This window comes from Centruroides vittatus, unplaced genomic scaffold (assembly GCF_030686945.1).
Source record: "Centruroides vittatus isolate TY-2023 unplaced genomic scaffold, ASM3068694v2 contig_790, whole genome shotgun sequence".
Classification (NCBI taxonomy): domain Eukaryota; kingdom Metazoa; phylum Arthropoda; class Arachnida; order Scorpiones; family Buthidae; genus Centruroides; species Centruroides vittatus.
In genome coordinates this window covers 1,304,895-1,321,034 of record NW_027122510.1, presented here as the reverse complement: position 1 = coordinate 1,321,034, position 16,140 = coordinate 1,304,895, and the positions used below count along the sequence as shown (strand labels likewise).

The window sequence follows — 16,140 nt, the reverse complement described above, 5'->3', positions numbered from 1 at the left end:
TAGAATTTCACTCTTTAATGATATGCATTGTTACTTGACAGTGTAGCCTTTCTGAGATTTTTAATAATTTATCTCTAAGTGTTTAAATGGAAACTTAAATATATCCAGATAAATTTTAATTATAAATTAACATAAAATAATAAAGTATTTTTTTATTATTTAATTAAAGAAAGAGGATTGTATTTGTAGGACATGGTTCGAAAATCACGCATTTTATTGGGAAAAGCGGGAGTCATAGCGGAACCAGAATCTCCGAGTCCAGTAAGTTTTATGATTAACAAACATTTCAAACTAGATTTTAATGATGTAATGAAGTAAATATTTTTATTAATATATTTTTTAATTTATACATTTGCTTAAATATGCAGTTCATATTACAATATTTATAGAATTGTGAAACAGAAGTGATTTTAGATGGGTATAATAATGAATATCAAAACATTGTATTGCTACACATTGATCCGTGTTTTGTAAATGAAAATCTTGTTTGGAAGTAGATATCATTAAAAAAAATAATTAATTAAACAGAGTTTTTTACAGGCAAGATTTTAAAGATAATTATCTCCTCTTATAGATTTTAAAGTATTGAATGCCATTAAACACACCGATGGAACTTACTTAGTATAAGACTGAAAACTTAATTTGATATCAAATTTTGGGTTACTGTTAACGTAAAGCCAAATTATATAAGAAATGGAAAGTTTTATTTAGGAAAAAGGAAACTCGTGTTCTTGGATTATTGTTGTTGATACTGCTTGACGATATGGTTTATCCTCTGTGTGTTCATTATTCTCATAGGAACCTACTTTCCCTGATTTATTGCTTTCATTAATTATTGGCGTTGATACAGGTCTGCAATCTTGCATGCCAAAACGCTTAAGAATTCTTTCAGTATAAGACCTTTGATTTACAAAAATTGATCCGTCACTTTGTCTGTGAATTTCTAAACCTAAGAAATAGGTAGCAGGTCTAGAAACAATCTTGAAATCACCTTTTAATTGCTCTATAAACTCTGCTGATTCCTGAGGATCTGTTGCCGCCACTAAACCATCATCTACATATAAGGTTAGCAAAAGTTTATTTGGACCTCTTTTTCTTATGTACAAGCAAGGATCTGCATTACTTCTTTGGAAACCCAATTTCAAAAGATAGTCTCCAAATCTCTTGTTCCAACATCGTGAAGCTTGTTTAAGTCCATAAAGACTTCGTTTTAACTTACAGACTCTATTTGAACTATCACTAAACCCCTCTGGCTGCTCCATGTAAATGTCCTCGTCTATTTTACCATATAGGAAAGCTGTTGAGACATCAAATTGTGTCAGAGACATATTTTCATTTGCTGCAACACTTAAAAGTGCTCTAATTGTTCCTAACTTAGCAACAGGACTGAACGTTTGATCAAAATCCTTTCCTTTTCTCTGAGAGAATCCATTCGCTACCAGTCTTGCCTTAAACTTGTCTATTGAACCATCTGGATTGGTCTTTGTTTTAAATACCCATTTGCATGGAATTGCTTTTCTTCCATCTGGTAACTCTTCAAGGGTCCATGTCTCATTATCTTTTAAGGATTTTATTTCACAATTCATAGCACTTAACCATTTCTTTCGGTTTTCACAAGTAATTGCCTCTGTATAAGTATTCGGATCTTCAAAAGCATTTGAGATCGCTGACATAACATAGTCATCAAATCTTCTGGGATGTATAAGCTCTGAACGATCCCGTAGAGTCATTTGTTGTGTTGCCTCTTTGCTCTGAACTTCATCTTGGAAACTCAAATCTTCTTTTTCAGCATTCAGATAACTATCGTCTTCTTGTAAGCTATCAGGCTTCATGATTATTTCTGGATGAGGTATATTCAAGTTATCATTTCTAACTATCAAGGATTCTTCTTGAAAAGTGACATCTCTCGAACGAATGAGCTTGTTATTTTCTTTGTCCCAAATGCGATAACCATTATCATTATCATATCCTATCAAAATCAATACCTTTCTGTGCTTTCTTCTCTCATTTTTTTCTTAGTTGTTTGGGTACATGGGCATAGCAGGTACTTCCAATAATTCTCAAGTGTTTAATATTTGGTTTTTTATTAAACCACAGTTCAAATGGCGATTTACCTTCAATACTTGATGGACTTGTTCTATTTAGGATATAGGTTGCAGTATTTACTAACTCAGCCCATAGCTTTTGGGTGAAAGTTTTATTAGTATACATTAAGGACCTTGCTGCCTCGACTATTGTTCTATTTTCACGTTCACAGCAGCCATTCTGTTCTGTTCTGGAGTATATGGCATAGTCAATTGTTGTCTTATTCCATTTTTCTGTAGAATTTTTCTAACAATAGCATTATCAAATTCTCTGCCATTATCACTCAGAATTTCTTTGACTGTATGTCCAGTAACTTTAACTTCAGCTATCATCTGTTTTAGCTTTTCAGACACTTCAGACTTTTTCTTAATAAAATAGATAAATCGAATTCTTGAAAAGTCATCTTTAAATAAAACAAAGTATCTATAACCAGACATAGATGGTTCAAACGGTCCGCATACATCCGTATGTATCAGTTCACCCGGTTTTGTAGCACGTGGACGTGTTCCAAACTTTAATCTATGAGATTTGCCATAAACACATCCTTCACATATTTCATTATCTAAGTGAACTTTAACACCAAGTTCTCGCTCTACAATTGTTTTCACATGTCTCTTGTCTTGGTGACCCAGCCTCTCGTGATAAATCTGTAATAAATTTGACTTAGTAACTGCATTTACCTCACATGGCTTACTACATGTTACACTTCTTAAATTAAGCTTAAAAAGACCTCCATGTCGGCTACGTTTACCAGTTATTATTACGCATCAGTAATGTTCGAAAATAACCACTCGGTCGGTTTGACGAAACACAAAATTTATATTTACAGCAAAAATGTACAAAATAATACCATTTACGGTCACAATTAAATATGCACAAACACTAATCCAACAACAACCGACTATTCCCGTACAAATTCGTCAAAAGAACTCCTTACGATCAAACACAAACAGACTTGTAATTAACACCACCTCCGAGTCAGGAACAATTTCGTACTAAACCACTGGAGACTACTTTATCCAGATTTCTGTAACGTCCGACGAGAGAGTTAGTTAGCACTTCGATAACGACGATCCCGATCCGATCCGATCTTCCGATACGAGCTCAGCCGATCCCGATACGAACTCGATACGAGCTCACGATACGAGCTCACGATACGAACTCAGCCGATCCCGACACGAACTCACAATACGAGCTCCCGTTCCTGCCGAAACTACTGCTTAAATAGTCCCAACGTTCGAATCGTCCGCCAATCAAATTTGAATGTTTCCACAACGGCCGCCAACGGTCATTTCTCGCTGGCCAATCGTCCGTCTGTCGTCGATTTGAAACACAACGGATCTTCTAACGGTCGTTTCTAACGGCTGATCCCAACGGCTTTTCCATTATGAAAGTTCGTTATAATAAAACAGGGCGGAAATCGCTTCGCCTAGGCGATTCCAAACCCTACAGCGTCCATCAACTTTTAATTTACATTCTTCAGCCTTTGATATAAATAAACTGGAGTGATGACGATCTTGAGCCGCTAACATTGAAAATAGATTTTTCTTAAGATCCGGTACAAGCCAAACATTACATAATGTAATTTTATTCCATGTATTGTCCACATATGCTTCTACTTCAATTGTTCCTTTACCTATTGCAGATATTTTATCTCCATTAGCTGTGGTAACTGAATGTGGATCTTTGAAGTGCTCAAAATCACAAAACAAATTTCGTTGATAGGTAGTATGACTAGTAGCTCCATTGTCCACATACCAACAGTCTTTATCATTTTCACTAAGTACTATATTCGACATAATTGTCAAGAGAGTCATATTACAATTATTATCTCTACAATATCCCGCAGAAAACTCTCTACTTTCTTGTTTAGTTTTACTATCTGCTTTTCTTTTAAAACAATACTTTATTTTATGACCAGATCTGTGACAATAGTGACAAACTATATCTGAACTAGACTTTCCCGTTGGTTTAGATTTGAACAGCTTCTTACTTGTGTTAGTAACTAAGACCTCCTGATTTTCATTCTCATTGTACTTACAAACTAAAGCTCTTTCATACGAGCACAACTGAACAGTTAAATTATCTATAGTACGATCTTTTCTTAAAATAAGAAGCCAGCTTGACTTAAATGAAAAATAGTCGTCAGGTAAAGTATCTAAGACTTTACAAATTAACAATAAATCTGGCAACTTTTCCATTCCTTTGTCTTTTGTCAATTCTACATTCAAATCATTCCAAATGTTTTTTTAGTTTTGATAAATGGCTGGCCATATCATCTCCAACTTGACGTTTATAACCAAAAAATCTCATACAAAGATCGTAAGCCTTGTCCTCACAGACGCCTTCAAATAATCTATGTAATTCTAACCAGACGCCTCGTGCTGTCGTAAAACGCATGACTTTCTTTAAGGTTTCTTCAGACAAATTGCAAGTTAGAACTAACAAGGCACTACTGTCGTAATTAGTAAAATTTAATAGTTCTTTCTCATACCTTGTTCTTTTTTCCTTTGAAGCGTCGGAATCTAATTCTTCCGGTTTCGAAATTTTTCCTTCAACAACGTCCATTGCACCAGGAATACTCCTTAACACGATGCAAATTTTATATTTCCAAGTCGACCAGTTAGACTTGCCTTCTAAATATCTAATGTGAAGTCTAGAAAGTTCCATCGCACAGTTAAAGCGATCTGGGCTCATAACCTGTTGAAACTGGATGATTAAATCTGCAACAGACACTGTTATAACTAACAAAAAACTTTAATTTACACAAAAGAAGGAACACTACAACTTCACACATCTGAAGAGGAAAAAAGGCGGGAAAGAAGACAAAGAAGTAGAGGGAGCTCACAGCCAAAAACGATCGGTGTTGCCACCTATAGACAGATCATGAAAATGTAGAAAACTTATTTTTTCAACACTGGTAGCAGAGTGTGTGTCTTCTTTCCCGCCTTTTTTCCTCTTCAGATGTGTGAAGTTGTAGTGTTCCTTCTTTTGTGTAAATTAAAGTTTTTTTGTTAGTTATAACAGTGTCTGTTGCAGATTTAATCATCCAGTTTCAACAATTGTTAAGAGAAAAATGCTTTAACGGAACTTTTAAACTTTTTGAAAAGGCAGTAGAAATTTTTGAATCTGAAGATCCAGATTAAAAAAGAAGTTTTAAACTTGCTTTTAGTTTAATGAAGACTCATTACTGTTACCACAAAATATATTGAGATAAGAAGAGCATTGCTGACAAAAGAGAATGCATCATTGTTGTCAAAAGAATGAAGCTCTTTATACATTTCGTTTTTATTTTATATACTGTGCTACTTATTTTTTCTCCTTTAATTAAGAAATTCATTTCATTATTCTTCCTCTGTTTTAAAAGATTTTATACAGAATTTTGTTACATTAGAACATAACTCCATTTTATTCATTGCTTTCTATATAGTTTTATACCTTACTTTATGAACTTCCACTTTACAAATTATTGCTAAGAATGAGTTAGTTTGTAAAGGCAAAGTTTTCCTATATATGTATATTTTGATTCCCTATTTTATTATATATATTTTCATCTTTTATGCAGTGGTAACTAGCTACAAATACTCTGTTTATTCCTATTCATCCAATATACCAGTATATTTTTTTTAACTCCTGATAGTTTCTTTCTCTTTTCTCCACATCATATTTAATTCTATCTATCTGTCTATGCCTAGGTTTCTCATGGGTGTTTTTCCTGATATGTTTAGTCAAAAAAATTTCCTTTTATAGATGATTATTTTCCATTCTCTGAAGATGTCCATGTCATTTCATTCTCTGAGTTTCCACTTTTTCTATGATGTTCTTGAGACTTGTTTCTTCATTGATTATTTTATTATTTTATCAAGCTGTGTGTTAAAATTGCAATGCTAGGCAAACTATGTTATATTGGGTCGAAGCTTAAAGCAGGGATGGGCAACCTTTTTCTATGTAAGGGCCGCATTTCAAAACTTTTGAAGTGATGCGGGCCACATACAAAAGAGGAAAAAAAATGCAGATAAATCATAACTATTTATTTATATATAATTATAAATTAGCATAGGTATACTTAATTTAGCTTCTGAAACTGATGTGAACATAATATATTGGATATATTTGGTTAAATATTAATCACTGCTAGTTTTAAATTAATTTTGATGTCTCTGTTAGCCGGTTCCTTGTTTTAATTTTTTACTAAATTCATTGCGGGAAGCTATTCACATACGTAAGTTGTAGAAAATAACATTGGAACTTTTGGTGCATACTTTCTTAAGCTATTGATATATTTATTCATATTTCATGCGATGTAAGCTTCAAAAACTATTAATGTGAGCTGCATGTGTCCCGAGGGCCGCGGGTTGCTCATCCCTGGCTTAAAGGATGGATAGATAGGCCATGATAATGTAAAATGATTATGTACACATCACATATACAAATGATAAGTGCAAGTTAGATCCACTAAACTTTCCCACAATGGATATAAAAGGTAGTGCTGTAGTACTGCTACTAGACCTTCTTCACAATATCCAGTTCGAAGGTAGAAAATTTCATCTTGAATTTCTGCCATAGATTTCAGGATTTACATAGGTTTCTGTGGATGTTTTGGAGTAGGATCCTCCAAAAAAGTCATTCCATTGTGTACCTAATTCAATAAAAAAATATATTATGTAGAGTAATTAAGAAAAATGAAATTAGAGGAAACAATTTTTCTTTTATTCCATAAAATATCTGCAAATACCACCAGTTTCTCAATATGGACACACTGCTGTGAAAAGCTATTAGATGAATGCATTTTGCAACATTATAAGGACCAACCTTTTGTGTTATGGTATGGGATTTTCTGTTTGGTTTCACTCTGTTTCTGCCTCATATACATTGCTGGTAGCTTGACCAACCAGCAGTACATAACACAGGATATGAGGTGGTGTTCTATCTTAAGAAGTTTCCTGGTGTTATAATCCAACAGGACAATGCTTGATCTTATGTCACATGAAATATCATACACTTCAATTATCTCCTAGTGCCACTTTCTCATGGCTTGAACATTCACAGGATTTGTCCCAATTGAAGAAGTCCTCACATGACAATTGGCTTGTCAGACTCCACCAGCAGTTATCAAGAATGAACTTTGTGCACTTGTCTCAAGGCAATGGCAGACACATTCAACATCTCCTTATTTGTGCCAAACTATGTACAATTGATTGTTTTTGCCCTTGTTGGATACACCAAACATTGATTACTACTTGTATAATATGTGACCAAGCTGTACTTCCAATGGTGTACACCAAGTACAAAAGAAGTAATCAGCCATTAAAGTATTGTTTTGATATCTCATATCTTTCTCGATTTTTCAGTTTTAACAAACAGCAGTTTATAATTCAAAAGAAATTATTTAAAAATATATATTAAGAAAGCTTATATTGAATGATAACTGAGTTTTTGTGTGTTTATATATTTTTTTATTTAATTTTATAAAGCACATTACTAGATAAAATAATATAAATAAATTCATATGTTTATTTAGTTTATGTTAAATTTTATTTATCATAATTAAAATATTTAATTAATTCATCGAAAACTTTTTATTTAAGCCTCCGCCTCAAACTGTTGAAAAAGATCAGTTCAATATATCAAATGATGAATATTATAATCCAAAAATGACTCAAGACAGTGCATTAAAACCAAATGTTGGAGGTAATTTAATACAGGTGAGAATAAAATATCTTTATAATGAATTATATAGTTTATATTTACAAGATACTCCTTCCTGATATGCCAAAACCTTTAAGAATATTTTATGTTGTTTTACAAGTTGTTGGAGGAGTATTGAATCATTAATATTAACAAAAAGAAAGGTTAATAATAATGCAATCTTGAGATATTTTAAATGATAGAAGACTACAGATGATAACAGGATGAATAGATATGATGAAGTAATGACCATTCTTACTTTGTCCAGCCGGAAAGTTTTTTTACATTGAATGTCTGGATGCTATTCTAGTTGCAGAAACATTACAATGTGAATCTTATACTTAAGGATTATAGGAAGTCCTTGACTTTATATAAAAGTCAAGGACAAAACTTGCTTTTTATACATAACACTTCAATATCCCTAAGTCGCTTCTCTCTATACAAATTCATGCTTTTGTACACTTTTAGCTGCCAAAGAAAATATTGCATTATTGTACAGCAGCCCTTTCTGCCAGTTTCAGTTTTGTTTTTATTGTCTGTTTATGATTATAATGTTTTATGCCTTGTAATATATTCACTGAAAAAAGTAAAACTTTTCTATCTTAACCTTATATTTACACAGTTGTTTTAATAAGAGATTTTATTAATAGTCTGGGGAATGGAATACAATATGCTACTCTATTGTTTGACTTTCATACAAATTTTTAGAAACACTTTACATGCAAAAGTCAGCGACTCCCTGTACTGTATCCATTGTTATACCTTGTTGAACTTAAAATTAAAAAAAATGACTGTGTAATCACCAAGAAGTAGATTCAAATATAGAAGTCCATAGTTTTTATTTCATTATAAATATTTTCAATATACATGTACTTGATCTCGTATAAAACAAACACCAGATGTATAGGCACTTTGTGAGACGTTATTGAATCTGATCATAAAACATGACGTGGGATTTATTTCAGGATGTTTATCCTCTCTTCAGACAACCACGTGTACCAGTGGCGTGCCATGACATTTGATGACAGGGAAGCTGTGTTTCTGTAAGAAGCCGACTTCCAGGGGCAATCAGTTAATTGCGCGTCAGTGATGGTCTAGGGCAGTGGTTCTTAACCTTTTTATACTCGCCGCCCACCAAATATTTCATAATTTTTTTGTGACCCCCATTTTTTAATAATAATTTATATTTGATAATTTGATAATTTATCTATAATAAATTGATTTTTTTATTATTGCTTTATTTTTTATATAATAAATGTAAATCATAACTTTATTATTTCATTATCTATTTAAATAACATTCAAACTTCACAATTAAACATGAAAACTCATTAATTTTTAACAGAAAATAAAATAAGAAACATGTCGATAAATCGATCCAATGTCGATGCTAAAACTAAACTAAAACTAAAACGCCCACTTGTCGTAAGGATTTTGCGTATCTTTTGCAAAAATATTTAAATTTTCAAAGCCTACTATTTTTCCTAATTATTTTTAAAATTCCAAGCATTAATAGTTTCTTAAAATTGCTTTGGAATAAAAGAAGTAAATACTGCGGTGTAAGTAGCATATTTACATTTATTTCTTCTGTACTAACAAAGTTGTATGTAGGAAGAAATACAAAATAAATAAATAAAAACTAAATAGGAAAACTTTATCTTTCTTATTTCACTTTTCAATACGATATTCGGATTATACATCAATTTTCTTTTTATTATATTCTGAAGGAAATTTTGCATAATTTGGCGGCCCCCGGCAAACTTCTTATGGACCCCCAGGGGCCGCGGCCCCCTGTTAAGAATCACTGGTCTAGGGTCCATTCGTATTCATTTGTTCGATAAGCCAGTAAAAACTGTAGACTTCTCTAAATGTATTTTTAATATCACAATTACATTCTGAATCGCTAGCCACGATATAAGGGCTAAAATTAAAAATAAATTATAAAAACTTACTCGGTGAAATAAAATGTGCGATGGATATACATACCTGGTACAATGTATTGTTCGATTGTATTAATATACTTTTAAAGAAAATTATAATTAAAATATAGCTTTGTAAAGAAACGTACATAAAAATAACATAAAATATTCTTTACTTTTTAAATCCTAAAACAATCCACTTAGTCAAATATCTTGATACGAGTAGCTAATGGATGGAACTAGTGACGGTCCAGGTAGGTGTGTAGTGAGTGTGTGCGTGCCAAATCCCGAGGGTGCCGATACCGGTCAATGTCAAATGCCTCTTTTGTCGCGTCACTAGTATATATCAAAGGACGCGACGGGGTTGTTGTAGATTTTAAACGTTTCTCACCATAGCTGTAAAAATCTAAATATGTTAAACTTAATAGTCATTCGTTTTCTAACTAATTCGTTTTAATACCAGGCGTACACGGAAATCAGTTTCCCACTGTACTGAGCGAGTGATTGGTTCTGTTAAGCTTTTGTTGAAGTAAAATTCTGGCTCTTTCAACAGGGTTTTATTTATGTCCCCATTCCCTAATCTCTTAATTATTTAGTCACTTCTTAAGTAGAAATAAGTCGAAACCAGTTACTTTGTACCTGAATATCTGTAGTGTTGGGAAAACAGTGGAAAGACAAATTTTTATGACAATGGATATATAAATCCTAAATTTAAGGAAAATAAATTCTAGATCTTTTTTTTTGTACCATTGCATGTACTGTACGTCTCATTTATTAAATTTGGTTGTAAATGATGCTGCCAAAGTAACAGTTAATTTTTAACACTGTACTAGAATTGTACATGTTTTTTCTGCATCCCCTTACAGATGGGACGTACTAAATCGTAATATCACCAGTTTAACATCGAAATCCGTAAGTAATATAATATGGGAGAGTGGAATAAACGCAGAATAAATATATCAAATATTTTAATGGAGTTTTTTTAAACTCCTGTCAACTATACAGAACTATCATAAAAACGTGCCAGTAAATTCCTATCGGTTGGGTTAAGTTATAAATCTAGTCTACGGTGGGCAACCCTTTTTATAACATGGGCCAGAATAAATTTTACGTTTTTTTCCGCGCTGTAGTAGTTAATTGATGCCTTCTTGTGACTCGTAATTTTTTTAGTCTGCAAATATGAAATAAATAAATAAAAAGTTAATTACTACATTTATTTTTTTATCGTTTTCGAAAATTACAAAGAATTGGAAAAATAACTATTAATTAGTTATTTTTCCAATTTAATAATCTATTAAAGATCTTGCGGGCCGGATAGAAACTTTTTGCCAGCCGTAGCTGGCCCGCGGGTTGCCCGCCGTTGATCTAGTCTCCTCGTTATTAACATAATCGGGCGAGGGTGGCCGAATATCTAGCAGGTGGCTAACAGCCCACAACCGCTCCGGGATATAAAGTTGCGTACTCTTTACGCGTGTGTTGCTTCTACCAGCTAAACCGGGTGAGGTTGGTGCACTGTAAACCACATGTGCTAATGCCTATATAATCTGGCTGATTGGAGACTGACCCGGTTTCGACATTCCTTCCGCCACCAAATTATTCGAATATACAATAGCAATCTTATCGTTTTTTTTTCACCTGTAGTATAGAAATTTGTAAAAGATACATAATGCAGTTATAATAAAATATTAATTTTAATTAATTCAAAGTACGTTAAAATATGAAAATTTATCTTTTATAAAATTCAAGGGAAGGTCATTGGAAGGTGGAATCGGCGCTTCCATCGCTTTCAATGACGGCACGCCACTGACGTGTACTATCAAATTTTGCAAATTGCAAACAGCACTTATAGGACATCTCAATGTCAGGAATTTTGACAGATCATAAATGCCTTATATGACTTCCCTTTGTTAATTTTTTAAAATATATGTACAAGTTCTCTTTGGACTTATGTGAATTCAAAAATGGCTGCACTCGGGATGTATTTGGGATCCCAAATTCATGTACTGTGAGATCCAATAATGCATCACAAAGTGCTTATATATCTGCTGTTTGTTCTGTACATGATCAAGTATATTTAAAATATTAAATTACAGTGTTTTACAAATAATTGTTATATTTTATATTTTTAACTTTTATTACCTTAATTTACCTAAAATATTCATTTCTTGCAATACACAAATATTGAAATATCTGTTCAAAATACTTGTATTGGTCTTCTGCTGATTTAGATTCTCATGATCTATCTTATGCGATACCAGTTGGGCATTGAACTATAATGAGGTTTGTTAGCAAGGTTAAGAGAAAATACTAACCATGCTGACTGACCTCATTATCATCATACTTGCCCATAATAGACATAACAGTGGCTGGCCATATAAACTAAATGTCTGATAACTCATATTAATGAATAAGTTGCTGAGAAATGTATACATATATAAGATGATATGAATGACGTGAAATTACATAGCTAAGATAATGTAATTTCCATGTCATTTTGTTTATTTAAAATGATGATTATTATTATTAATATAATTACTGTATTTACTCGCTTATAAGACAATCTCGCATATAGGACAAGGTGTGACTTTAAAGATCAAAATAAAGAAAATTAGATTTATTAATACGATTATAATTTTATTTCGTTTAATCACAAATAAAATATCAAATGCACACATTGTCCCGCAAAAATTTCTGGCATTTTAAACTTTAAGGAAAAATCTTGTAAAATCGGCATAATTTGTTCATGTAAAGCTGGACAATCCGTTCCCAATTGTCCAACTTTACGTGAACAAATTAGCTTTTTGTTCAGCTTTTTTTTGCCAATTCTTAACAGTCGAATCCACTTTCCGTTGATTACACTTATGAGTTTTTCTGAATTCTTCTTCTTCATGCCATATCTGGTCATTCATGATTTCGGTAAGCACCTGGTGCAGGTTAGTTAAGGATTAGTGGTGCACCAAGGTGTATCTTGAGGAAGTTAGTATCAGAGTGGCATCTTCTGTTACTAGCTCTGGATAGAGGTGTTACATGAGGGAAATAATGCCTTCTGGAAGGTCTTTTAAGGAGAACTGGCCCCTATTCAGGTGTTACAGATGAGGAGAAAATCCAGAAAACTCCACGTTGCCAGCCTGTCCGAGTGCGGTGTGAACCCATGACCAAACTCCCATTGTTTAGCAACAGAGCTGTTTGGCCACTGGTGGGCTTCTCCGAATTCTGATTTCCAATTAATCATCTGTTTTCACATGGGAATGGATTAAAACTTATATCAGGTTCCTGTATGGTTTTAGAATTTCAAATTGGAATTCAATTCAAAAGCTTTGCTTTTCCTATTGCTATTCATCTTTACTCCTGACAATACATAAGAATGATTGAAACAACCCAGATAAAATACTTTTGTTTTTAAACAGCAGAGGGTGAGCATCCAGTAAGAAATGCAAACACGTGGTTTACAAAAATTATTGCAAAAATGCAAAGAAACTTTCACTCGTGCATATAGGACGACCTAGGTTTTTGAAGCAATGAAAAATGAATAAAAACCTCGTCATATATGCGAGTAAATACGGTATTCTGTTACTTCAAAAAATTAACTTTACTAATATGTTATTTAGCATTCGATTCCCGCTATTGAACTTCGTGCTCCCTTCTTCCCGACACACATGGGTCCATTAAAGCTTCGAAGTTTTCATCGTCCGATGTTAAAAAGATACTCGCATGGTCCAATGTCTCAGCCAGGCACTCATGGAGTAATTCCTTTGCTTAAACACATTAGAAGGAAAGCTAAGGTAACTACGATTTAATAATAGTTTTATATTTATTATAAAAAACAAAATTTGAATAATTATTAATTAAATAATAAAATTTATAAATTAAAATGTAATTACGACAGTTGCGGGAACAAGAAAGACAGGCATCGGGAGGTGGAGAAATGTTTTTTATGAGAACTCCAGAAGATCTGACAGGAAGAGATGGCGAAATTATTCTTGCGGAGTATTCCGAAGAGCACCCTCCTTTAGTTATGCAAGTTGGCATGGCTACAAAGATAAAAAACTATTATAAGAGGGTAAATTTATACTTATTTGTTAAATAAGAAATTAAAAACACAAAAGTTAAGCTGATTTTTACTTATTTTTTTTAAAAGTATTTTACAACTTTTTATTGTTACTTCACATGAAGGAAAATAATATCTTTCCAGCGGAATTATTTATTCAAATAAATATTTTGAAAACCTATTTGCCAGGTCGTTTTCAGATTATATATGAATTTACATTTAGATTTCAATCTGTAAAAGTCAAAGATCGATAATTCAATTTATACATTGGAATCTATATGTGAATTTCTATGTAAATAGAAGATGATTTGTCAAATGGAGCAAAAAACATTTGGGGCAAATGTTGGAGTCAAATGGAACAAAGTAAATAATTTAAATTCTTGAAAAAAGATATTATTTCCTTTAATTGTATGTTATTTTACTGTATTATCCCTTGAACACTAATTGGAAATTTTGTATGTCAAAGTTCTGTTGAACATTTGAGAGGAAGTTTGAATGCTAGAACAGCGCTTAATACAAGAATGGAATTATTCTGGTTCAAATGTTCAATAGAACTTTAACAGGTGTTTAGAATTTTCAATACATGTTCTAAGGATCTGAAATGCTCAATCCAATAAAATTTTGACTCCTTTAATCAGTATAGTCGTCTTATATTTTTACTTGTTACCCTACTTGGTATTTATTTATATTATTTCATCAGTGCTAATGTTTAATCTTTAATATTTCAAAACAAATGAATCTACACAAGATTTATTTGAATAAAATATTATATTACATGTATAACATTTTGATTTTAACAGTCTCAGAAGTTTGAATCCTCAGAAATATTCATTAAATGACTTGAATAGTGTGGAATATTCAGTTCCACACTGTCCAGTCTTTCACATTATGGACTGGCAAGAAGGACTTGCAAAAATATCTTTTTAATGGGATGGGATAAGTTTTGAAAAAATTACTAATAATATATGATTATAACCTACTTTATCTGTGAAAAAATTTAATGTATCTACATCAGATTCTAATTATACAATGTACTGGTACATTCTTTGCAAAATTTGAGGGGATATAACTAATTCTGTAATCAAGATAATTGTCAGCTGTAGCTTAAATTATAAGTTCTTTTGTTAGGAGTATAAATTCTGTTAGGGAAATACAGGATAAGACTTCTTATCTTATAAAGAGACTATTTTATTTTATAAAGATAATATATATTTTATAAAGTCTATCGTACCTATTGAAGATGAGTTAATTTAAGTTTCAAATTCACACTCCTTATAAATTCTTATGTTATTCTATTCTAAGTGTATGCATTCAAAACTTAAATTAACCCATGTTTAATGGATATCAGTGGAATTTAGTCCTTATAAAATATGTATCATCTTTATAAGAGCCAGTTTGTGCATCAGAAATTGTGCTTACAAGTTTATAACTAGTGTACTATGAAACTTTAAACATCATGGTGTTTGCATGTGAACTCATTATACTTATTTTGAAAACAATGTCTACATCAAAGGAAGTAAGCAATGAAACAAAGCAAAATTATTGTAATAATTAAATGCGAATGCTATTCAAGCCATAAATATCTTTGATCCAAAAGTTAATGAGAAATTATTTAGCATATAAATCACCAATTGTTCATAATTTGGCCATGCAGTCGTGAGATCTTGCATTTTTTCCACTCCATTCTTTGTTGAGTCCTAGAACACTTTCCGTGACCTCAAGAGAGTTGTATTTCTTCACTTGATTTAGCTTATTTGCTTTTAACATACTGCAAAGTTTGAATATAAAACTATAAATATTTATCAGTTTCTATTCATTTAGTTACCTAGTTACATATTTAATATAGTTTGTGTTTCTTACTTTGGAGAGTCTCAACATAATATGAAATGAATGTTCTGCCTCAATTCATTTTCATTCTTTGTAACGTCTTTGCAACATTGTTAAATAATTCATGGATCTCTTTATGCTTTTCAGCCTTAATCCTAGTAAAATTGTAGTCTTCTCACTTACCACATTTGAAAAAGTAACATGAATTTTTTGTTACATGTTATTGGCCTCGTTACAAGCAAAGGATTACTCTGATTGGCTATCATTATAACATTATTTTATAATGTAAGCTTCTAATGAGAGACTTTGCTTATATGTATAACCTCTGTGACTGTTTACAGTTTATGGTGAAGTATATTATAATAGAAAATACCAATGCACAAACTCAATAAAGAGTATTATCCTAAATCTCCTTGTTAACTTATTGTATGAGGAGATTCAGTCCTTGCAGAAGTTGAAAGAACTCTCTAGACAAGCAACAGTTTTTGTCAACCTTCTACAAACTAACATTACGTATGATAATCAAACATCCTTACTACACCCGATACGTTTAAAGCTATACATCAACCAAAGC

At 32.1% G+C, this 16,140-nt stretch overlaps 1 protein-coding gene across 2 annotated transcripts in view; it reads left to right on the top strand.

Annotated features, from left to right (window-relative positions):
• The window catches only part of Taf1 (TATA-box binding protein associated factor 1), an 80,492-nt gene that overhangs the window by 37,611 nt on the left and 26,741 nt on the right, over window positions 1-16,140 (top strand). For both annotated transcript variants that reach the window (XM_067278109.1, XM_067278108.1), the window contains exons 14-17: window positions 190-261; window positions 7,674-7,790; window positions 13,300-13,473; window positions 13,578-13,751. In XM_067278109.1, the coding sequence (XP_067134210.1) occupies window positions 190-261; window positions 7,674-7,790; window positions 13,300-13,473; window positions 13,578-13,751 (537 nt within the window). The remainder of the gene's footprint in view (window positions 1-189; window positions 262-7,673; window positions 7,791-13,299; window positions 13,474-13,577; window positions 13,752-16,140) is intronic.